At 36.6% G+C, this 24,937-nt stretch overlaps 1 protein-coding gene across 1 annotated transcript in view; it reads right to left on the bottom strand.

The window, feature by feature from the left end:
- GAP43 (growth associated protein 43) overlaps window positions 1-24,937 on the bottom strand; it is a 96,124-nt gene that overhangs the window by 26,059 nt on the left and 45,128 nt on the right. Inside the window, exon 2 of the mRNA XM_039843060.1 lies at window positions 15,250-15,868. Coding sequence (XP_039698994.1) covers window positions 15,250-15,868 — 619 coding nt within the window. The remainder of the gene's footprint in view (window positions 1-15,249; window positions 15,869-24,937) is intronic.

The following is a 24,937-nucleotide window of genomic DNA, read 5'->3' as shown; positions in this document are numbered from 1 at the left end:
AAGAAAGAAGAAGAGAGTGTGACTTTCTATTAGGCACTTACTATGTGTTCAATAAAACACTACACGAGGCCCTTCACATGTGGTCTACTTAAAACCAACAACCACCAAGTTCAGCAATGAGAATATATTATTTCACAGATGACAAAACTGATGTTTAGTTAGTTGCATGGAGCTGATTAGGGAGCGAGCCTCTGATTCAAACAAAGACAGGTTCAATCCAACACCTTTGACCTTCCCCTTCACTGCAGGCCTCCGAGGATGAGAGTTAGCTACATCTATGGCTGTTGCAATTTTCTTTCTTCTGTTGCAGTATTTATTAAGTAATATACTTTCCTTTTGTAGCATTTTATACTCATTGAAATACTTTACTTGGGCTCACCAAAAAAAAAAGGAGGGAGATTCTCTTTATTCTTTATTTACTGGATGAAAGACTTTCTTCCACTGTTTTACCTATGGAAAGATGACAAACAGTCCTTGCTTTTACTGCCTCCAATTTGAAGATCTGCCCAGAGGATCTCCATATGGGGAAAGGAAAGTACGGGAACTATTTTTTTTTTTTCAGATTATAAGAAAAAAGGTAAGGCAAAACAATGTTATTGAGGACCTACTCTGTACAAGGTTCTTTAAATATGTTACATTGTTAAATTCTCACAACTGTTTAAGGTAACATTATTATCTCCATCTTATGAATGAAGAGATTGGAGGTTAAACAAATCATGAAATCTACACAGGGAGAAACTTGGAATTTAACCCAGAATTGTCCAATTCCAATACAGCTTTCCTATGAAGCATTCTAAGTAAAAAAAAAAAAAAAAAGTTTCTGAAACATGCTTGAAATTCATAATGTATTAATGTGAAAAAAGACCTACATTTAAACTTGTGCAATAACGAAGCTCAACTTCTCTTTTCTTTTCTTGCCTGAAGCAAGCAGAGGCAGCATCACTTAGTTTGCTGAGGCAGCGCTGACTGGGGACTGATGTTGCAGAGGGCCCTAACAACAGTGAGCCTGGTGTGTGTGGCGGAGGCGGGTGGGGAGCGGGGGAGCGGGGGAAGTGTCTCTCCTTGGGGAGCTGGGCCCCATCTGCTCAGAGACAGAAAATCCATTTGCCGGGGAGTCCTTCAGGGTTGGTCAGCTATTTACAAAGTCAAGAACAGAGAGTGCTAGAGATGGAAGACATCTGAAAAACCATACCCTTTTATCAGAGAGGAAGGTAAATTTGCCCTGACTCCACCAGAGAGTGTGTCAGCACCCGAGCTACAAAGAACCACGTCTCTTGGTACCTAGCGCTCAGGGCCTCTCCTGTGCTCTGCACTGCCCCTCCCGGTCCTGCTTGTCTCATGCTTCACGCTTTCTCCCTCAACTCTCCTTTCTCTTTTTTACCTTCTCTTCTTTCTCTACTTCCTTATTTTTTTCTGTCTCCTCTGATACTTCTGTTTCTGATCCTCTTTTACTTTTCTTCTCCCTTTCTTTAAGATTCTCCCATTTTCTACCTCCTTCTTCTTTCGTTCTACTTCTCTTTCCTCTTCCTTTAGTGAAGAGTCTCCACTCACATCTCACCTGGTTCTTCCTAGGGGCCCACACTTTTTTCACACGCCAACCGATTTTCCTTCTGAGTCAAACACCTTCGTCCAGACTCAGAGTGTCTGGGTGCCTGGGTGATGTTCAGAAGTAGGTCATAGAAAAGAGGCTGCTAATCTATAATGTCTAAAAGAGCTAGGCTGCAAGCAATAAAAATGGGCTGTTGCCTGAAAAATTCTTAGCTCCTTCTGTGGGCTTTAAATTGAAAAAATGAAATGATTCTTTCCCTTTCTCAAACTGCTTATGAAGAGAAATCTCTCCGTAGGTGAAATTCATACTACTAGTCAATCAGTGGACATCCACTGTGGGATATCTATGTGATGGGCTCCATTCTGAGCACTGGGTTTGCTGTGCTGAAGTATTCTAAACCCCTTCCTCTAAGGAATGGAACGTCTAGTGAGAAATAGATAAATAAGTCATTTTATATAGATACAAATAGTCATTTTAGGTCCTGAGAGTGACATGGAAAAGACATGTAAAACTGATAGGGCTGGCAGGGGTGTGGCACCATTCTAGTCAAATGGTGAGGGAAGTTTTCTCTGAGTAAGTGACATTCCAGTGGACACCTGAGTGCTAAGAGGCAGCTGTGGGAAGATCAAGGGAGAAAGCATATGCAAAGGCCCTGAGGTAGGAACAAGCTGGATGTGTTCAAGAGACATTAAGAAAGATAATATGGCTAGAGAAGAAAGGAAAAGGTAGACTAGAAGGACATAAGATCAGAGAGATAAGCAGAAGTCAGGTCTTACATGGCCTTTAGGCCATGGTAATAATTTAGATTTCATTCAGGTTGTAAAAAGTAAGCTTTGGTAGGTTTTATGTAGGATATTTATATGGCTAGATATAAGTTTGTAGCTTTGTGTAAGTGGTCTTCAGAGCAGTCCATTAGAAATTTAAAAAATTAGTTGCAGCCTCTTAAACCCTAAGCCTAAGATTATCATGACATTATTGGATTTATTCCTCTTACCCAGATGGGTTGATTCACGTGATATTAATCATTCAAGTGACATTTAGGATGCTAATATCTGGAGTTAAATAACAACTGGCGCCATTCCCCTTGAGTGTTTTCCTTTTTGTCCCCCTTTCAGACTGGTACAAACAGCTCTCGTCCCCTGGGAATGAGGGGTGGGACAAAGAAAGGAAACAGACTTTTTTAGAATTCTCAAGACAGATTTCGGGCTTTAACTTTCTAGAAATTATTTTTGCGGATATTTTGTCGCAAAGTGGACTCAAACTAAACAATCTTATTGCATTATTAGTGTTTCTTTTTCCTAAAGACCCCAAAGCCATGGATGTAGTAATTTTACTTGGTTTTGATTAGTAGCCTTGGATGACTCATCTACCTGTCATTTGTTTATAATTTGTACTATAAGCAAATCTTAGAATTTGAATAATTTCTATTATCTCTCTGGGAAGATCATCTGTTTGTAAAATAGACAATTGGAATTAAGTATAGAGTGGACACCTGAAGGAAAAGATGAGTTCTGAATTATCTTCAGTTAAGTTGTAATCATGCTAAAATTCTAGGACTTTTGAAATTGGTCTTAAGTTCAGAACAGTAATTTTCAATAATTATTAGTTAAAATGTCAAAGTTTTACCAAGATTTAGAAACAGTCAGTGGGTGGGAGAGGATTGTGGGATTGTGGAGTACCCAGGTCTCTGCCAGTGTGGCCTCTGCCAAACAACCCAACACCCATAAGCCACTTCTGAAGTGCTTAGAATTCCCAGGCTCCAAGTGCAAGGAATTACAAAGCTCCAAGGAATACAATTCAAAATTCACTAATTTAGTGTTATAAAGCAGGGCTTTAGAAAAAAAAAATTTCCTTGGGTTTATTATTTATAGAACATTTTTTATAAAATAAATTTTTCATGGCTTCAATACTATATGGAACCAAAATAAAATAGAACATTGTGTAATGTACCTAACATTGCTGTTAGAGGTTACTCAGACTAATCCTCTCTGACTAAGCAAATGAACTATGAGGACGGAGGTGTTCCTGTTGACTTTCTAAATAATACACATAATTTACTTTAATCAATATGATTGTAGTTATCCATACTAATTGCAAACACCAGCTTCAGTGAGTGAGAGTGACAGATTTGGACTTGACATTGACTATTTGCTGGCCATATGTAGAAAGTCATTAACAGAGAATTTTCCTAAATTCGTATTTTCAACCTGTATGTTCACAGCCAGGAGAAGGTCCATGTGGCAGGAGATGAGGTGGGGAAGATGGAAACAGAATAACAGGAGCTCTGGGCCTCTCCAGCCATCTCCACTTTCCCCTGTCATTCTCACCAGATCAGCTCTCTTTTGAGTCTCTCTCTCTATATATACATAGATAGATAGATAGATAGATAGATAGATAGATAGATAGATAGATAGATAGATAGATAGATGATTGATAGATAGATAGATAGATAGATATAGATATAGATATAGATACAGATATAGATACACACACACACACACACACACACACAGAGTACATAATGAGAAAGTCATTTGAACAATGATGCTAGGCTAAGAATTATGAAAGTTTTTTAATCCTATCCTCTGTGAATTCATTGTTTTGCAATGCTCCTCCTAAAATTAAAAGTATCATTCTCACCAAAAATTATTAGGAGGAGAGAAAGAGGCAACATTTTCTCTTCAATGGAAGTTAGAAAAGTCAGCAATGGCTACAGTTCAATCCTCCCTGAATCTGACTCTGAAAAGATAAAAAAGCCTTTTGATTCAGTAAAAAGATGCAGCTCAGATCACACTTTTGAGTACAAAATTTTATCCCTTCAGTACAATTATTTTCCTAATGAATAACAGGTATAATTTCAAATTTTACCTTTTAATAAATGTCTAACTCAACAGAAATCACTGCAAATGTTAAAATTAGTTCTCAAGGCATCTTATATGTATGTATATAATAAGTAATGAGTTTTATAAATAGATATTTTTATGCTTCTATACTTTGATACATTGTTTGGGAGCTGAAGATTACTATTCCAGTATTTTAGAGTCACCAAAATTAAAATTTATTAAATTATTAAAATATATTGATTTGTGGCATGATGGAGCTGGCTCACACTGGCTATTGAGAGCAAGTTGTTAGCATCACTTCCCAATTGTGTGTTCAGTGACAACTCATCAGTAGCTTGAAACTGGCCATAATGGGAGTATTTATACCATAGGGATTGGCAAATGCTATAAATCAGGGCTTTTTGGGTTTTTCTCTTTTGAAGAAAGCCAGTTTACCAATACGTCATTGCAGATATCCGGTAAAACCATCATGAATGAATGATTTATATTCTGGATTTGTTTTTTTTTTTTTACATTGTAACATATACTCATGTGCAATCATCATGCACCTCAGGGTAAATGGCCTGACAATGACTACAATGAACATAGGACAAGACTGTAGAAGAGAAATATTATTCTGTAATACCTGAAAATGTGATGAAGTTCTTTTTAACTCATATTTCAGACTAACCCTATAATGGAGACTCCTGATGTGATAAACATGTAACCAGAGGTACAGCCTAATCTTAAATATGAAAAAGTTTCTTCATTTGTTGATTGGTACTCTTGAAGAAACCTGCTTTATCAGCATATTAGAAAAATAGAGAAGGGTCTCGCCTCATAGAAGTTCAAAAGCAGTATGTAATTCGACAACTGCGCTGATCTTGCAGTCCAGACCACTATCAGTGTCTTACAGATACAGTAGTGTATCTTAAATGTCTGTTTTTCTGCTGGGGTAAAAAACATAAATAAATAGTTAATCAAAAAGTGGCAGGGTTTTGCTTCATTTTCTACCCTCTGCTTTTCCTTTTTTAAAAACTGACAAGAAAAAGGAAACTGACTTGCATCTTCCAATAAAAGCCAGGCTCTCCTATCAACCTACTGTGTTGAAGCCATCCATATTAAAGGAAAAGGAAGAAGAAAAACAGAAATCTTCCATTGCCGCTATTCTTTCTAAAAAGATCAAATTACACCAAAGGGAAGAACGCAGTGACCACATTGCTAAACTCTGGTTTTCTTAGCCCTTTAAATTAGACTAGAGACAGTTTCACAAAGGGGGGCCCTGTCTGTCTTTTTATCAAATACATGAGAGTTGCTTCAAGTTACAGTTTATATGTGAGGAAAAATCTGTCAATCTCCCACTCCAATGTCCCCTGTGGTCTGTAGTCTGAACAGCTCACAAGCTGTACACAAATTATGTTTATACTACCGTGGGAAAGGAGAATAGGTGACAGGAATGAGAAAGCCTATTTTCTGGTCTCTGTCCCAACACTGTTGGTTTGGAAACATATTAACAGTTTATCCTATAGTGGGGCACAGCAGGTTCAGGAGACTCTTTACACCTTGTAAAGATTACTTAAACATGTCAGATGAGGAAAAGATGCCAAGGAATCTGGCAGATCATTTCTTCCCTGGGTGTACCTGTCACATACTGGCAAGAGCCACACACACAGGTCATTCATGGGGCTGAAATGAAATTAATCACCTGTTTTCAGAGGGGAGCAGCCTTGGTTTCCTCTAGTTCTCGATATGTTTCTAAATGTAACACAAAATGCTCACATTGGTCTATGAAGCTCTAAGTGATTTGAAATCTGGCTACCACAAGCATGACGAATATCCCTGAGTAACAACAAAACTTTCCAGGGAGCTTCTGTATTCAGATTCTGAAACAGAAGAAAGGTTGACCCAGGTTTATTTGAACAAATGTCTTTCTCCCCATCACTTAGAGTCTGCACATAAGATTAGAACGAGTCATAACATGAACATTGTCGAAATGGTGGTGATTTTGATATCTTCTATCCAACATTTCTGTTTTATGAAAGGGATAACTCATACCCAAAGAAGTCAACAAATTTGCTTGCCCAGAATTTTAATGTTAGAATCTAGTTTCCTGGGTCAGCTTTGGACTTTCTCTAATATAATAATAACATTGTTCATTCAGTTGTAACTCATTCATCAAATACTTACTGTTTTCTATTTCCCAATCATTATTATAGGGCAAGGGATCCAGCAATAAACAAAATAGCAACGAGCTACTTTTTTTGACTGAGGGTTAATTTTCAATAGTTGCTGCTGTATTTGTATTTTTGTGTTAATTTTAATGAAAGGTCATTTCTTGAGGGTTTTTTTTTTTAAATAAAAGATATCTTTTTTCATTAGATACATTTTGTCCTTCAAGATTGTATTGAGGTAATCTCTACACCAGGAAGTCTTCCTGGATTATTGTCCCCTAGTTAGCGTAAGCAGGACTTTAATTTTCAGACACTATATATTTTATCGTAGATAGCCTTAGTCTCAACTTCTAACTCTCCCCATCTTGTCGTAGATTTATAAACACATGCTGGTAACACAACCAGCAGAGAAAAAAGCATTACTCTCCGCACATGCCCTCAGAGAGATGGAGAGATGATTTTGAAGCCATCCCCTACTCCTTGTTGGCCTGAAGAATGAAGAAAACAGGTAGCTTATTGTTCTTCCAAATTTTCTCTGACAGCTTGAACTCTTGGGCAGGCCTTACCCTGAATATTGAATCTGTACATGTGTGTACATACATATTTTTAAGTTGGCAGAAGGGTATGCTACAGGCATGGACACAGTGCTTACGCATATCTAAATTATATTATTCACTTTTCCACACTCAAGGCAATAAAAAGAGTCTTGAAGGGTTATACAAATGTTCATCTCCATTCTCTCTGAGAGACACACACATTCACCGTGAGCCAGCAACGTTCTGGTTTCTCAAATCTAAAATATTCCACCAATTCATACCAGAATTTCTTTTTTAAAGTAGCCTCAGGACCTGCTTGACTATATCTATGTCACCAGGAAAGAATGTTACTATTGAGCGTGATTTATAAGGAAACTCTAATAGCCTTCATAGGGTACTCTTTTGCCCCTTAATATATCTTAAGAATTGTAGTTTCCCTTCCAAATAGAATAGTGTGAGATGATTAAACTGAATTTTTTTACCTTCCACAATCCTATAATTTGTGATTTGAAGGTTGAAAATATATTCAAATGTGAGAATTGCTGAGTAATCACATCTAACTTGCACATCATCTATACCATTTTTTCTAGGGATGTTTATAGCCCAATTCTAAAGACATAGGCCTGTTAGCCAATTTCGCAAATGGTCAAAGATCTCGTTACTGTGACTGTAGAGTAAATAAAAGAATTGGAGAAAGTCGTAGTAGGCCTATCCATATAATTCTTATGTTTTCATGACACTCTACCAACAAAATCTTTAAAAGCTATCAACCACAATTATCTCTCAGATGCATCCATTGCTCTACACAAGAATCCAATGCTTAATGTACTCTCGAAGTTGTTTTAATTACTTTAATGAAATCATATGGGTATAAAAATAAATTAATAATAATTAGATCTAAGATGAAAATGAAACTATTGATAGCAAATAACTGCCACTATAGCTATAGCTTTCCATCTCAGAGACAGAGTTGAGAGGGTTATAAGCAAGACTTCATACCACGTCAGAAAACATCACTGTCAGCTCTTTATTTTCAATCTCGAGTGTAAGGTAGGTTAGAAAATTTCATTGAGATTTTCTTGCACTCTCACGGGCCTCTTGTATAATCATAAACTTTTTTAGAGTTGACTCTTCCTGGATTCTTTGCCCCTTTATCCAGACTTATCTACTATCAGCCTTATTCCCCAAACCCACTATCTAATAGTTTAGAAAATAAGGGAATACAAGAAAGCAAAGATGGTTGATTAAGAGGCCATATGCTCATACTTCAAAGATGCCTTTTTAACATATCTTTGTGTACTTGCATTTTGGAGCTAGAAGGCAGAGAAGACCTACTTCAACACACTTACTATACAAATGTTGGAACTAAGCCCAAAGGGTAGAAAAGTTGGCTTTAAATCATCAACAGAATCTGAACAAAAACCCAGATCTCTTGATTTTAGGTAGTGTTTAGTATATTATGCTAAAAGCACAGAGCATGGCACTATATACTTCCTATAAGATATTGGATCTATTAAAAACATGATACTATTCATTATCCTTAAGAACAAAAAATTTATGGGCAATTCTTTTTAAAAAGCCCAGAAATAAATTATTTGCTTAGAAAGCCAAGCTTTATTGCTGTGAGATCAATAACTGACTAAAGCTTTTTTTGAAGAAGAAAATGATTCAAATTTTCTTGATTATATGAATTGGTCTGAGGTTCAGACCAATCTGATGCGGTCATTTTCTTATGGCACAAAATTCAAACATGACTAAGAGGGCTTGCAAAACTTGCACATCCATTTCAAACCTTCCCCTCCTCTTTATGCATGCTCTAAACCATATAATCAGGTCTTGTAGCTTTAAACAGCACCATTGACTTACTTCTTCCCTTCCTTTTATGTCTGGTTGTAGAGAATTTTTCATTCTTTATTTAATAAAGCTATGATTGTAAGAAAAAATTAAGAGTGATGATTACTCAGTGCTTTTAGTCCATTAGATTGAGTGCTCTGCTCTCTCTCCATGTTTAGCCAAATGGACTGTGTAACACTTGCTGCTCATGGTTCTTTCTCCTCTTCCTTTTAATCCTTCTGGGATTGTGTGTGTGCACGTGTGTGTGTGTGTGTGTGTGTGTTTGTGTGGAGAGAAAAAAAGAGAAAAAATATTTAGTGAATATTTATTAGCATCTGAAATATATTCTGTATTTTAAGACATATTGTTTGATTTTCAGTTCCAAATATAGTTTCACCACTTTAAAATCAGGGGAGTTACCAACATGCCTTTCTGTTTATTTGCTTCTTTATAAGGTGATAATAGTTATTTAACATGAGCTATGAAAGAAATGGATCAAAGGCCTCACAATATGAATTTCTTCACTCTAAAACACATTTCTTTTTCTTCTGTCACTTACGTTTTTTAAATTGAAGAGATGGTGATTGCTTTCCAATATGCCCTAAGTTATCTGTATTGTTTTAGTTATAAATGTAAAGGTATCAGGGCCCTTCGAAAATGGACTTGTCAAAAGGGAGTGAGATATAAACAAAAATTTTAAAAGATACCAGTTCTTATAAGCCAAATTTAGGGTAGGTATCACTTAGAATACATGAAATTCCTTTCATCTGATTGAGACCTGAAATTTCAATTTCTAATTTTTAGTTCTCCTGGCATATTTAATGGAGCAAGTATTATTACTGTTAAGAACAATCAATTTTGACTGAACTTTACAGCTCTCTTAGGCCTAATAAAACAGTACTTGAAGGATCTTCAAACTAAAAACCCACGATTCAGAACAAGTTTAATATTCCCAATAATTTTGGGGTGATGGGCCTACAAGGGAATTATGACCAGGGACTATCGTTCGTTACCAGATACTCATCTGTAAATGTGAGTCTGGAATATCCAATTATACAAATGAGGGGGATTTTCTTAGATTAGGACATGATGTTGAGATTCTTAAACATCTCTCTTGTCTTTGTTTCTTCCAGACTAGTACCTGTGGCAGTGTCAGGGTTCCATGTGTGGCCTCTGTAATCAGGCAGGGTTAGTCTCCTGGTTTAGCTATTCGCTAGCTGCTGACAATGTCTAGGGACCTCCATCTCCCTAACCCCCAGATTCCTCATATGTAAAGGGGAAGGGTGAATTATGGTACTTACATTACAGAGTGGTTATGATGATTAATGTGATAATCCCCACAGAACACTTAGCACAGGGCCTGCCATTTAATAAACGCTCATTAAGTGCCACCAGTTTATAGAAACTTTGTATTTTAAACCTTGAAAAAAAACCTTTAAAAACCAACTATCATGGCCCCTTCTTTTGAAGATGAGACAACTGAGGGCCAGAGAGAAGCAGTGACTTGCTTGAGATCTCACAGCTGGTTGGTGGAAATATTAAGACTAGAATCCTGGTCTCCTTATTCTAATCCAAGGTTCTTTCCTCTGCATTATCTCACAGGACATGCAGGACAGAGAATGCTCGAGGAAAGTCCTGGTCGATGCTTCTTACCAATAATCAAAAAGTGTCACAACTGCTAACTTAAAGAGAAAAACGCAGGAATTGACGTGAAACATAGCACCTTAAAGAGAGGTAAATAACTGCAGGGCTGAAGTTAAAGGGAAGATTTAGAGGTCTATCAATTTGACCCCTGTTTTGTCACCGACTATGCCTGTGAGCACAATACCCATTTACTTTGCCTCTGTTCTCAGAATGTAAAAATGAAAAGAAAAATATTATCAAATGCCACTGGATTGTTGTCAAGAAAAAGCCAATAAAAATGATTACTGTAGCAGTATAAAAGTGTGCCATAAAAGCTTAATAATCAACAGTATTTAAGCGGCGTGCCACTGAGCATCTGACGGGGTGCCCATGTTTTATAGACAGCATTTATGGACTTTCACAATCCAAATTTTCACTCTTTATGAGTAGTGTATAAATTTGGGAAGTGGTTGAAACCACATTTCAAATCAAAACTGTTTATGAGGCACCCTGCTAAATAAGTGTAAATATCCTCGGGAAATGTCACATGTAACACAGAGCTCGGTGGAAGTGGATCTAACTTCTGAAGAGATAAAAATGTTATGAATGGTTACCTTAGGGCTTAGAAAAACATTGGTCTGGGGAACATACAGAATTTCCCCAAATCGGAAATATGGGCTGGGTATTTCACTTTCTCACACATAATTATCATTCCAGAAACTATAAATTTTGCATCTATTCTTTTTGCTAGTAATTTAGCCATAGAGGCACACATTATATAAAAACTTTTTATAGCATGTATCAAATTTCAAGAGCTCTAAATCTCAGTCCCCATTGTCCAAAGTGCTATAGCATAAAAGCCTACCCTCCTGCTCTGTGTAGGAGTGATGGATTAGATGTGATTATTTCTCTTTCTCCTCCTATATAATAATCATTCATCCCTACCTCCTAAATAATAAAGGCACTCTTTAAGATCTTTCTCCTCTCTCATCTTTGTGACTCTAATAACTTCACCTAATCAAAGGTCTCTCATCTAAACTTTTTTCGAATCGACAGAAGAAAAAACAAGAAACAAGAAAAAAGAAGAAAAACAAAACAAAAGAAAAAGAAAAAAGAAAAAGGAAAAGAAGGAAGGAAGGAAGGAAGGAAAAGGAAGGAAGGAAGGAAAGGAAAAAAAAGGAAAGGAAGGAAAGAAAAGGAAATGGAAAAAAAAAAAAAGAAGAAGAAAAAGGAAGGAAGGAAGGAAGGAAGGAAGGAAGGAAAGAAGGGAAGGAGGAAGGGAGGGAGAAAAGAGGAGAAAGAAGGAGAAAAAGATGAAGGAAGCAAACAAGGGAAGAGAGAGGTAAGGAGACATCTAGTTAATTTTTCTATTCAGAGAATGACAAATAACCCCCCACTCTTTCTCAGATCATTGTTAATGACCCCAATTAGAAAGAGATAATGAGACCACAAAAATAAAATACAGCCAAGATCAACAGATAGAAAATCTAGGGTAACTCAGAGTTCCATTTCCTACTAGTGTATTCAAGTACCCTGTGGCAGCCACCCAGTTAACATCTCTGATTTCTAGCCACCTGGATGTGCTACCATGGTAATACTACATCACTGAATATGGCCACAGCAGAAATCTTGGAGTCTTCTACTGGGAAAAGTCAAAAGAATATCATGGAGAAGAAGAGACATAAAAGAGAATTATTTTGCTGAGAGCCCAATGGGCACAGTGACACTGTCAAGAAGAGACACCAATCACATAACCACTAAAGGAGGTTTGCCAGTTCTCTCCTCGTGGCTGAAGGAAGGCAGTGTCTTAGAGATGCCTAAATACTCCTCTTCCTATAAAGGAATCATCATAAAAAATGCACTAAAATCTTTTGGTCATAGGCACGTTAAGAGATGGGCAGGCCGAGTGACAAAGCAAGGATATAGTTGGAGGATAAAATTTTAAAAAAAGAAAGAAAAAACGGCCAACTCCAAACATTTTAATACAAATGGCATCCACCTGTAACAAGCCCACAAATAGTAAAAGAAGTAAAATAAATAACATATTTATAATTTACAAAGCATTTCCATATGTATTAAAAAAAGGAAGGGCACATCATGGGCACATCAGATTTGGTACGAAATTTTTGACCCTCTTAACCGACAGAAATTAATGTCTTGAATTCTCTCTTTTGACTTGTTCTCACTAGCCCCACTCCACTGTCTCAAATTATCCCTCTAGGCAGTCATAAAATCCCAAAGCAAGCCAAGGTAACTATTTCCAAACAGTAGAGCCCAATCAGAAATACTGTTATTTTAACCTGGATTGAAAAAAGTCTAATGGGAGATAGAGAAAAATGCCATACAGGGTCCCTGGGAATTTGGGCCAGAGATGCTGTGATCGATTTCCTTGTCACCTCTAGTTTCTGTTATTCCACGAAACTCAGCATATCTGGGTAATTTGTGCTTGTCACATACAGCAGGCAAGGCTAATAGACACATCAGTTCAAAAAGAAACTACAGGCAACATTTCAGGATCTAACCCACAGGACAATACTTATCCAAAGCTCAGAAACAATGTAAAATAAATTGCCCTTTGTGATTACTTTCGAGTTGAACTTTACTTACCCCTTCGATTACCTTTCAATGCACGTAATAAAGTCAGACTAATTGAGACTTTTTCAGCTGGAATTCATATAATTTAGGACACAGCACAATTTGTTTTCACTGACCAGACCCATTTTAAATCAAATAAATGAGTATTTGATTTAAAATAAGGAAGGTTGTTAGAGGATTATATGAATGAGTGAATAAATAATCTATAAATTAAATCTAACCAATTTTCATTCATTCAATATTTGACATTTGTTGAGCATGTACTACATAAAATACTTTATTCATTTGGATTATCATATCTTGAAAAATAATAAAACTAAATATTCTTAAACATATAGTAGATTTTAGCCTTTTCATTGATTTATCAACAGTCCTTTTTATTAATCCAAAACATGATGGTATACCTAAAATCACATTATGTCTTTCTGTCTATGCTCACAACTTTAGAAATCCCAGTTTAAAAAGATGGTCATAAATTTTTTATATTGTAAAAAGCAGGATTAATTTCTAAGATTTATGAAAATTACACAATAGGTAGTCTGTTACACCCAAAGTGATTTCCAGCCATCATATCTGAGGCTAGAATCTTTAACCTCAAGAAAAGTAGTTAACAAGGTTTGTTTTGTTGAATAAATTAAAACCAACATCCCATTCTTTACCACATGTCTTACCTTTTCCAGGGAAAATTCTTATTTTCTTAACCCCAAGGCCTGGCCCTTGGGGCAGGTATGTAGTTAGAATAAAGATTTAAAATGAGTCACTGATAGAAAGAGGTGTGTGATTTATCTGGAGCTAGAGAATGCTAATAACAATAATAATATAATTGTTATTGGCTTCTTACAGAATTTGGGAGTAAGATGAAAGAGGTAGACCTGAAAATATCTAAAATAATCATCTGCCAACCTCTAGTACCTAATTTAGAGAAATGAAAATCAAAGCTAATGTCCAATAATTACTTTCTCAATCTAATAGTCAGAGGCCAAAACATTTCCCAGAATGTTCCCGTGAAGTAAGTCTTTTCCCAAGGGCACACGTAGTCCAGTATACATGTGGGTCCTTGGGCACATCATAGGTTAAGTCCGTGAAGTTCTAAAGGAGTAAACCCAACCTTTTCAACTGGCACTGAAGCGACTTCACCTTTAAGGTCTTTGGGACTGAAAAATACTCATCGCTCATATGAGGCTAGAGAAAGTTCCTGGAGTCTGTTGACTATAGATCATGTCTGCTAAATTTATCTTGCTCTGAGAACTCTCTATTTAATTCTGTACAGGCTCTTCGAGCAATAATAGTGAAAATACTCCAATTTTCAAGTAAGAGCTCCAAACCAAAGAGAATCCAGAACCTTCTGGTAATCGTATTCAATCCTCAATTATTTATGCATGTGGTAGAAAGTAGCGTTTTCAAAAATAAAACGATAATTTATGTTTGACTTCACAACATGTTCTATATTTGGGGTTTTTCTTTTGTTTTTGGCAACTTCAACAGACTTATTTTCCTAATTAGTTTGACCCCGATTAATGTTACAATTAATATTCTCTGAGCGTCACACACACACGCATGCTACTCACCAATTGATGGTGGGGAAAATGCACAGTAACATATTGTGGGATAAGGGAAAAGTGGTCTGAGGTTATGTTTTTGCTGCCGGCAATTCATAAACTAGATCATCTGAATCAATAAGGAGTTGGCTGTATTTATAACAGGCACTTCCTAGAGCCAAATAATCACATTAGCTAATTCTCATCCATAAAATATATGTGGCCTCAGTAATTACTTATTAAACTAAGCATAAGCAGCATGCAGAATATTAAAAAAAAAAAAAATACAGGATTACTTAGTTTTACTATTAATGTCAATCCAGTTAACAAGATAATTGCTAGATCTGTCTAGTACAGACCTGCCTGAGTTCTCTTTCAGTCTTGGAGATATTTGGGAATATAAGTGGCCAGGGTTAGTTCACAGTCCCGCCACTTTGGGGAATTAAGCACAGCCCTCCTTGATTTCCTGAAAACACCTTTCTGGACTTTTTCCCTCTCCCTTGATGGCCCAGGTGGCCTGGCTTTCCAAATAGGTTCCACTGGGCTGCCCATTCATGGTCTCTGACCCTCGCAGTTGCTCACCTATCTTCTCCTCCGCTTGGCTACTCTCCGAAGTCTCCGTTGGAGGCTGGGCAGTTGCCTTGGTGGCAGCATCCTCTGCAGCAGGGGTGGTGGCAGCAGCAGCAGCAGCAGCAGTGACAGCAGCAGGCACGTCGGCTTGTTTAGGCTCCTCCTTGGCTGGGGCGTCTTCCGCCTTGGAGGACGGCGAGTTGTCAGTGGAAGCTTTAGTGGCACTTTCTGTCTCAGCAGAGCTGGCCTTCTCCTCTGAGGGAGCAGGAGCCTGGGGGGCCGCCTGCTCTGCCGCAGCATCCGGAGCGCTCTCCGCTTTCTTCTCCTCCGCAGGAGTTGCACCTGCTTTGCCGGTCTCCTCGGGCTTGGGGCCAGTGGTTGGGGCTGCTTCAGTGGTGGTGACACCTTCTCCCTCCTTCTTCTCCACGCCATCAGCAACAGGGACCTCATCCTTCTTCTCACTCACTTCAGCCTCAGCAGCTTGGGCATCACCCTTCTTCTCTCCTTTGAGCTTTTTCCTTGTTATGTGTCCCCGGAAGCTAGCCTGAATTTTGGTCGCGGCCTTATGAGCTTTATCTTCTGGTTTGATGCCATCTTGTTCGATCTTTTGGTCCTCATCATTTTTTTCAACCTTTGTGGAGAAAAGGGGCGGGGTGGGGTGGGGAAGAAGAGATAGAGTGAGGTTTTTTGTTTCTTTGTTTTGTTTTGTTTTGTTTTCCTGCAAATCACAGCATTCAACAAATATTCGTTGCTTTATTTATTCTGTGCCAGGCATAGAAATCAACAATAACGCAGAAATTCAAATCAAGCCTCCTTTCTCTCCATAATGGAGAATTAAATAGAAAACACTTTTTTTTTTTTAAATGGGAAAATTCATGTCCTTTTGGCCTTCCAGAATCATTGGCATTATTTTATATATATTCCTTTCCCCAGCTCAATGTCTCTCCATTACCGTAATTAAAACAGCCCTTTCTATAGAAGTACCTTGATAATTCAAATCACATTCACCCTAGGTTTTAATCAAATAAATCTAAAAGTTTATGCTTTTTTACGGTTTCTGAGAGGGACTCTGCAAACTTCATGATTTCAAAAAATATTACGGAAAAGTCTGATTATTTTTACCCAAGGTTTTGGTCAATTCTGGTCAAGAAATCAATAAATTTTGGGCAAAGAGTATGGTAAGAGTTTAGAAAACAAATTCCATCAGGGTTTTTCTGCAACAAGAAAACGATTTCCAGAGCTTTGAAGGTTTTGTTCAGAATGTGACGATTCAGAATACTGGTCACAAAATGATGTCTAATTCTCCGGCTGTGTGTGGTCCAATACCAGTAATCAACATACCAGACCTTCAAAATTTGAAGACGGAAAATAGTCATTATTATCGAGTTAAAAAAAATTTAAAACACTATTTCCACTTTTTGAAGAGCAGGATATAGTCACCATATTGCAATTTCTTATTCCCAAAGAAATTTAAACCTAAAATTGGTTTTATAGTATCATCCACAGAGCCATTCTACTACTGAAAGCAAGAGACTAGAACACAAAAATTTTACCATTTGATTGCAACATTTACAATATAGTATGCTGCAAATAACTTTTTTTCCAGAAGGAAATTACATGAGAAGATAGTAATAGAAGGTATAGACATGGAAAGAAACATATAGACAAGTACATAAAATCATGAAATTCTATATCACTCCATTGCTCATCATGGTGCCCCAACATGGTTACTGATAGTCCTCATTCATTTCTTCCTTCAACTTTGGAGAACATAACTTTGGCTCACTTTAGGGAAAATTGTTCTAAGTGCTAGAGAAATAAAACAGTGAACAATGCAGCAACTTTCCTTCAAAAGACTGATAATAAGTAACAAGTCCTGTGCTTGGCCCCAATCTTGACCTTGGCCTGATTCTGACCTTTGCTCCAGTTTAGGAGGTAAGCCACAGCAGGCCAACACAATGGTGTGTTTTCCACCTGTCATACCAACTCTGCCCCAGTGACCTAGATCCAGCTAATCATGATGTAGCCCTGTTTGACATAATTTGGACAAGCGTATGAGCCTGTCGTTATGTAGGTCCATCAACATACTAGTGGATATACAGAGTCATTTTTGAAAATAAGCTATGTGAGAGTAAAAGCAGGACCGACAGTTTTCCAGTAAAAGTCAAGACAAGTTTTTCTTCTTCCTCAGTTAACTGTGCATGTATCCATACCAAGAAAGCAGTGGATGAAAAGCACTTTGCAGAGGCACAGCCTACTCTCTCTCCCAGCGCCATGCTGCCACACTGCTTGGTTCTCTGATGCACTACCACTTTCCTGCTATCCTGCTGCTCTTGGTGACTCCTACTGAGACACACATCGAACAATCTGGGGCACAGGAGCAGCTGTCCCTACCAGGAGCTCTCTGCTCAGAGATGGAAGCATAACCCTGTTAAATTAACAGTTGTGAATGGAGCCAAGATGTTGTTAATTTATTTTACTCTATCTTGAGTTTTCTGAATGAGGCACCATCTTATATGACAGGACATCTGCACTTGGGCATTGATGCCAAGTAGTTCTTTAATACAAATACTGCTCCTTGGGAAGTAGACAAACCAATTATTTCAGTGAGCAGGTGTGCAGAAAAGACCCTCTGGTGACTCAAGAAAGATAGCATTTTAGATCCCCCCCCCTTTAAGAACATAAAGCAAAGGAGATGAAACTCTTAAAAACCTGGAAAACATAAAAAGAAGGAAGCTGAGAATCTGCATGATATAAAGAAAGAAAGTTTTTATGAATAAAGGAAGAGCTCCTCTCAGTTCTCTCCCACCCCTTCAATTTCTCAGATCATTTTCTACTTCAACTTTCTAGATGATCAGCACATAAACTTCTGTACACAGCAGCTATATTAAAATGACTATTTAAAAGTGCTCAGACTAGACTTGGATGCCAAGATTTGGGACCAGGCTCACCTGAACAATCCAGGAGTATCAAGAACACAAGTGAGGAAAGGGTGAGCAGGAAGGGAGAAAATTATGAAAGAGCAGAGTTAGGAGTGAGAGGGTAAGGTGGTTCTGTAAGAGCCAGGTACCCAGATGGGTGGATACACCCAAAGAGGTGCTCAGTGTCCTCCTCAGGCTTGTAGACCATTTTGGAGGAATGGCTGGACCACTTAACATCATTAGAGATTAAGGGAAACTAGATTTTAGAGATTGGTTGGAAAAAGAGAACTATTCCAAATTTTTCAGATATATAGAGAGAGACAGAGAGAAGGGAAAAAGAAAGGAGGAAAGAGAAAGGAAGGGGAGAGGAGGAGAGGAGAGAGCAGAGGTGAGGAGAGAGGAAGGAAGAAGGGATAAGAAGAGAGGGAGAAGGGGAGGGGAGGGAAGAAATCAGCCTAATATGAGGTCAGACTAAAGTGGTTGAATAGAGGCATCCAGACACAAAAATATTTTAAGTAAACACTGGGTCTTAAGCTAGACAGTATCAGATATTGTGTGTGTGCGTGTGTGTGTGTGTGTGTGTGTGTGTCTTTCTTTTGTAGCTGTAATTGATTCTATTAACATGGCTTAAACTACAAGTATAATTCTTCTCACAGTACTAGAAGTAATTAGGCTGGAAATGTATTTCGTTGAGAAAAGAGATAAGGAGAAAGAGAACATTTCCCAACACTGGCTGCCACACTGCTCACCCCAAGATATCGGGACACACAAACCTTTTCTCAACTAGAAATAGAAGAGCGTACCTAAGAGAAATGACTTTTGAGCCCAGAGAAACCAGATCACTCAGTGCACTCAGCACAACCCTTTCTGTTTCTAAAAGAAAAAGCTGTGGTGGCCCTGAAAAGTGACTTTGCCTAAAATGATAGAGCAAATGGGTCAGTCAGTGGCTCAACTTGTATTTGAATTCAGGCCCTCTCCTCTCTCTCCTCACTCCAAGCTCAATTTGATTGCATCAATGACCTATAACTGCTTGGTGTGTGTTTTAACAGATAATCCATAAAGCATTCTGTCAATATTCTCATTTATCTATTCATTTAACAATACTGAGTGCCTATCCTAGGCATTATAGATGCTCTAGTGAGCATGGATACTGTATCTACCCACACAGGACACATAGGATTCTTTTTTAAATATGCTTTTTAAAAATAAACTTGTAGTACTTTAACAATCAATAACTTACCAGGAATTCACAGTAGACACCTGATCTTACACCCATCTTCTAGAGTAAGGCAAATAGACTAAATATGCAAATTATAGAAGGAGGAGGTCCATTAAAAGGGGATCCTGGTATTTAGTGGCTAAAGAGTCAATTCATAAGTTTCATTAAGATAAATTTATTTTTTAAATTCAGCCTTGCCACAAATAAACTTCGTGCTGTGCTCTGATGTTTTCTGAGGGAATTTCAAAATTCTTTCATTTTTACATGGGATTGTTGTTGTCTGGGAATTCATTAAAGAGGATATTATATGTAGGAAGTGTATTATATGTAGGAAGAGTATCATTAAGAGTTACAAATATGTTTTCAGGAATCTTCATTGCTGTAGCTTAATATTTTTACTGACCAATATATTTGGAAGCTCTGTAATTTATTAAGTCTTAAAGGAAACTGAGCTGTATAAAATCTTTACTTTTCTACCAAGGCTAAAATCTTGGATGAATATTAGTCTGAAGAAGATGAAGGGTACTATTACATTAACTTGTTGGGACCTAGTCAAATTTCTAAATCCATTAAATGAAAGGGTGATAATTTTCATCAGTATTTAAAAATCATAGATAAGAAAGTTAAAAATAAGAAGTAGTTATTTAATAAACCCAACATTTTTGCTCTGGTTAATAGTTTCCTTTCCCTCTGGGGGTGGGAGGAGTGGAAACTTAGGACTCATTCTAAGATGTCCAAACATTTACATTCTTTATGTTACAAAAGAACTTTAGGCAAAAATTCTTGAACACTCAACTTTTAGAATTAAAATAACATCATCCATTCAACTGGGACAACTCATTTCATTTAATGTTTTCCAGTTATCGTAGAAATACCTTAACCTTCTAACCACAGAAAAACTTGGCCTTATAGCTACTTCTGCCAGCCATAAATACTATTATAATACTTCACATTTTCTCTTAAGCAGGATTGAGTTTTAAATGTTTTTCAAATATCATTAATGTACACCAATTCTTCTTTCTAAGAATATCTTTAGTAAACCAAACTATTTCAATTTAATTGAACAAAAAATATTTCTGAGAAGCAAAATTAAAAGTTTGGAGATATCCCAAGCAAAGTTTTTTTTAACACTGTCATTTTCATGACTATCAGAATCTTCTACAGACCATAAAGGAAGCAAAATAAAGTGTTTTATGACTCAATCTATTTCGTATTATTAATTTGATGAAATTATTAATTTCATCAGAAATTATTAATTTTTAATTTCATCAGAAAATTTCACTCTGTTTTTAAGTATAGTTCATTTTAAGAATAGTTGATAGCATATACTTCAGAGAAAATGTCCAAGCATTAAAGAAGTTTACAGTGGAGCTTCTGTGCTTTCTTTGAACCTAGTCAAAGATCAGAAATCCAGTGAAATGGAGGTGAGAAAGGAGGATAGACCAACCTCCTCTAGTTCTGTAGGTGAATTGCCTTCAGGTTTCTGGGCACTTGTAGGAAAGAAGGTGTCATTTCAAAGATGAATAGGCACTGCTGGGATACACAGGGTTCCTCAACACTCAATTTGGTTTAAAGATCTAACTACAATGTGAGGGGCTAGGGAGCGGGATGCAGGTAGAAGCAATATAATTGCTGTGTTTTTGTCAAGGATTGTGATCACTTTTTTAAACTTTAATTTTCAGTCCAGTAAAAAGTCCTTTTTTAGTTCCTGGGCAGGTGGGAGCACAAATATGTAATGATTAAGCAATTCTTCAGGGGAATGTGAGACATCGAGAGTCACCTTGCAAATCCTGGCAGAGTGGTAGTAAGGGAGCTTGGTTTTCCCTTTCAACTGAAGATATTGCCACAGCTCCAGAGTTATAATTAGTGGGAAAGAAATGCTCATTGATTGATTTACTATACAAGGAAACAAAATATCCCATATTGGAAATTACAATAGTAATATTAGCTTTTCAAATAATAGCTAGTGATCAAGATATAGGTCTTCAGCTCACTGTTATATTTATTCAACATGTATAGCCCACCTGCTTCCAAAAGAATGTGAGGTGTCATATTTAACACAGTATAAAGTACAATTGGCAAACTCATTTCTCAACCAAAAGAGTTACCTTTTAAACTAGAAATCAACTACAAAAAAAAAAAGGAAAATATACAAACGCATGGAGGCTCATTGCTACTAAACAATGAATGAGTTATTAATGAGGTCAAGGAAGAAATCAAAAGATACCTAGAGACAGATGAAAATGAAAACACAATGACTCAAAATCTGTGGGACACAGCAAAAGCAGTCCTAAGAGGGAAATTCATGCCAATACAGGCCTACCTCAAGAAATAAGAAAAAGCTCAAACAAACAATCTAACCTTACAATGAAAAGAACTAGAAAAAGAACAGCAAACAAAGCCCAAAGTGAATAGAAGGAAGGAAATAATAAAGATCAGAGCAGAAATAAATGAAATAGAGTACAGAAAAACAATATAAAAGATTAATGAAAACAAGAGCTGCTTTTTTGAAAGGATAAACAAATTGACAGACCCTTAGCCAGACTCATCAAAGAAAAACAGAGAGGACTCAAATAAATAAAATCAGAAATAAAAGAGAAATAACCACGGACTCCACAGAAATACAATGACTCATAAGAAAAGAATACAAGCAATCATACGCCAACAAATTGGATAATCTAGAAGAAATAGACACATTCTTAGAAACATACAATCTCCCAAGACTGAGTCAAGAAGAAACAGAAAATCTGAACCGACCGATTATCATCAATGAAATAGAATTAGTAATCAAAAACCTCCCAAAAAACAAAAGTCCTGGACCAGATGGCTTCATAGGCGAATTTTACCAAACATTCAAAGAAGAATTATCACCTATTCTTCTCAAACTAGTCTAAAAAAATTCAAGAAAAGGAAAGGTCCCCAAACTCATTTTATGAGGCCACCATTACCTTGATTCCAAAACAAGGCAAAGACATTACAAAAACAAGAACAAAAACTATAGACTGATATCTCTTATGAACATTGATGCAAAAATCCTCAACAAAATATTAGCAAAATGAATTCAGCAATACATTAAAAATATCATACACCATGATAAAGATGGATTTATTCCTAAATGTAAAGTTGGTTCAATATCTGCAAATCAATGAATGTGATACATCACATTAAAAAATCAAAAGATAAAAACCATATGATCATATCAGTAAATGCAGAAAAAGCGTTCAACAAAATCCAGCACCCATTTAGGATAAAAACCCTCAGCAAAGTGGGCATAGAGGGAACATACCTCGACATAATAAAGGCCATATATGACAAACCTACAGCTAACATCATACTCAATGGGGAAAAGCTAAAAGCATTTTCCTTAAGATAAGGAACAAGACAAGTATGCCCACATTCACCACTCCTCTTCAATATTGTATTGGAAGTCTTAGTCATAGAAATAAGACAAGAAAGAGAAATAAAAAGCATCTGAATTGGAAAGGAAGAAGTAAAACTCTCGCTATTTGCCGATGACATGATACTATACAGAGAACCCCAAAGATTCCACCAAAAAACTGTTAGAACTGATCAAAGTAAAGTAGCAGGTTACAAAATAAATATTCAGAAGTCAGTGGCATTTTTATATACCAATGATGAACTTTCAGAAAGAGTAATTAAGAAAACAATCCCATTTACAATTGAGTCAAAAACTATAAAATACCTGGGAATCAAATTAACCAAGAAAGTAGAAGATCTGTTTTCAGAAAATTATAAGTCATTGAAAAAAGAAATAGAAGAAGATACAAATAAATGGAAGCATATACTCTGTTCAAGGGTAGGAAGAATCAACATTGTTAAAATGAACATACTACCCAAAGCAATCTATAGATTCAATGCAATCTTTATCAAAATACCAATGTCATTTTTCAGAGAGCTAGAACAAATAATCCTAAAATTTATATGGAGCCGTAAAAAACCCTGAATAGCCATGGCAATCTTGAGAAAGAAGAACAAAGTTGGAGGTATCACACTACCTGACGTTAAACTATACTATAAGGCTACAGTAATCAAAACAGCATAGTATTGGCATAAAAACAGATACATTGATCAATGGAACAGAATAGAGAGACCAGAAATAAATCCACATCTATACGCTCACTTCATATATGACAAAAGGAGGAAAGAATGTACAATTAAATTCAATAAATGGTGCTGGGAAAATCGGACAGATAAATGCAAAAAACAAACAAACAAACAAACATACAAACCCAAAAGAAGCTGGACCATCTTCTTACACCATATACAAGAATAGATTCAAAATGGATTAAAGATTTAAATGTAAAACCTGAATCCATAAAACTTTTAGAAGAAAACCTAGGCAATAAACTCTCTGATATTACTAACAGGAATTTCTTTTCAGATATATCTCCTCGGACAAGGGAAACAAAAGAAAAACTAAACAAATGGGACTATATCCAACTAAAAAGTTTTTGTATACCAAGAAAATCATTAACAAAACAAAAAGACAACCAACTGTTTGGGAGAAGATATTCGCTAATAATACATCTGATAAGGGGTTAATATCCAAAATTTATAAAGGACTTACATAACTCAACGACAAAAAAAACAAACAATCCAATTAAAAAATGGGCAGACCTGAATAGATACTTCTCCAAAGAGGAAATACAGATGGCTAACAGACATGTGAAAAAGATGCTCAAGGTCACTAATCTTCAGAGAAATGCAAATTAAAACCACAATGAGATATCACCTCACATCTGTCTGGCTATCATCAAAAAATCAAAAAACAGCAAGTGTTGGCAAGGATGGGGATGCAGAGAAAAGGGAACCCTCATACATTGTTGGTAGGATTGCAAATTGGTACAGTTGCTATGGAAACCAATATAGAAGTTCCTCAAAAATTAAAAATGGATACACCTTTTGATCCAACAATTGCACTTCTGGGTATTTATCCAAAGAAAACCAAAACAATAATTCATAAAGATCTATGCACGCCAATATTCATGGCAGCACAATTTACAATACCCAAGATATGTAGCAACCTAAATGCCCACCAACAGATGATTAGATAAAGAAATTATGGTTCAAATAGAATATGCAGATGTCAAATTATAATGAACACCTGAAAATTATATAATTGTATTAACCAATGTTACCCCAATAAACTTAATTTAAAAAAAAAATTATGGTTCATATATACAATGGAATATTATTCAGCAATTAAAAAAAAATGAAATTCTACCATTTGCAACGACATGGATGGACCTAGAGGTTATCATGCTGAGTGAAATAAGTTAGACAGAGAAAGATAAATACTATATGATTTCACTTATATGCAGTATCTAAGGAACAAAAAGAACAAACTAATCAAAAACAGACTCACAAATATAGTGGACAATTTGGTGACGGACAGAGGGGAGAGGGGTTGGGAGCCTGGGAGAATAGGGTGAAGGGCTAAAGAAGTACAAATTAGTAGTTGATATTTGGGCACGGGGATGGGGAACATGGCAGAGGGAATGCAGTTAGCATTAATATGATGGCTAAGTGGAGGGCTGGG

This window comes from Pteropus medius, unplaced genomic scaffold (assembly GCF_902729225.1).
Source record: "Pteropus medius unplaced genomic scaffold, Ma_sr-lr_union100, whole genome shotgun sequence".
NCBI classification, from domain to species: Eukaryota; Metazoa; Chordata; class Mammalia; order Chiroptera; family Pteropodidae; genus Pteropus; species Pteropus medius.
Note: the sequence above shows the minus strand (reverse complement) of the source record. Positions and strands in the feature narration are given on the sequence as shown.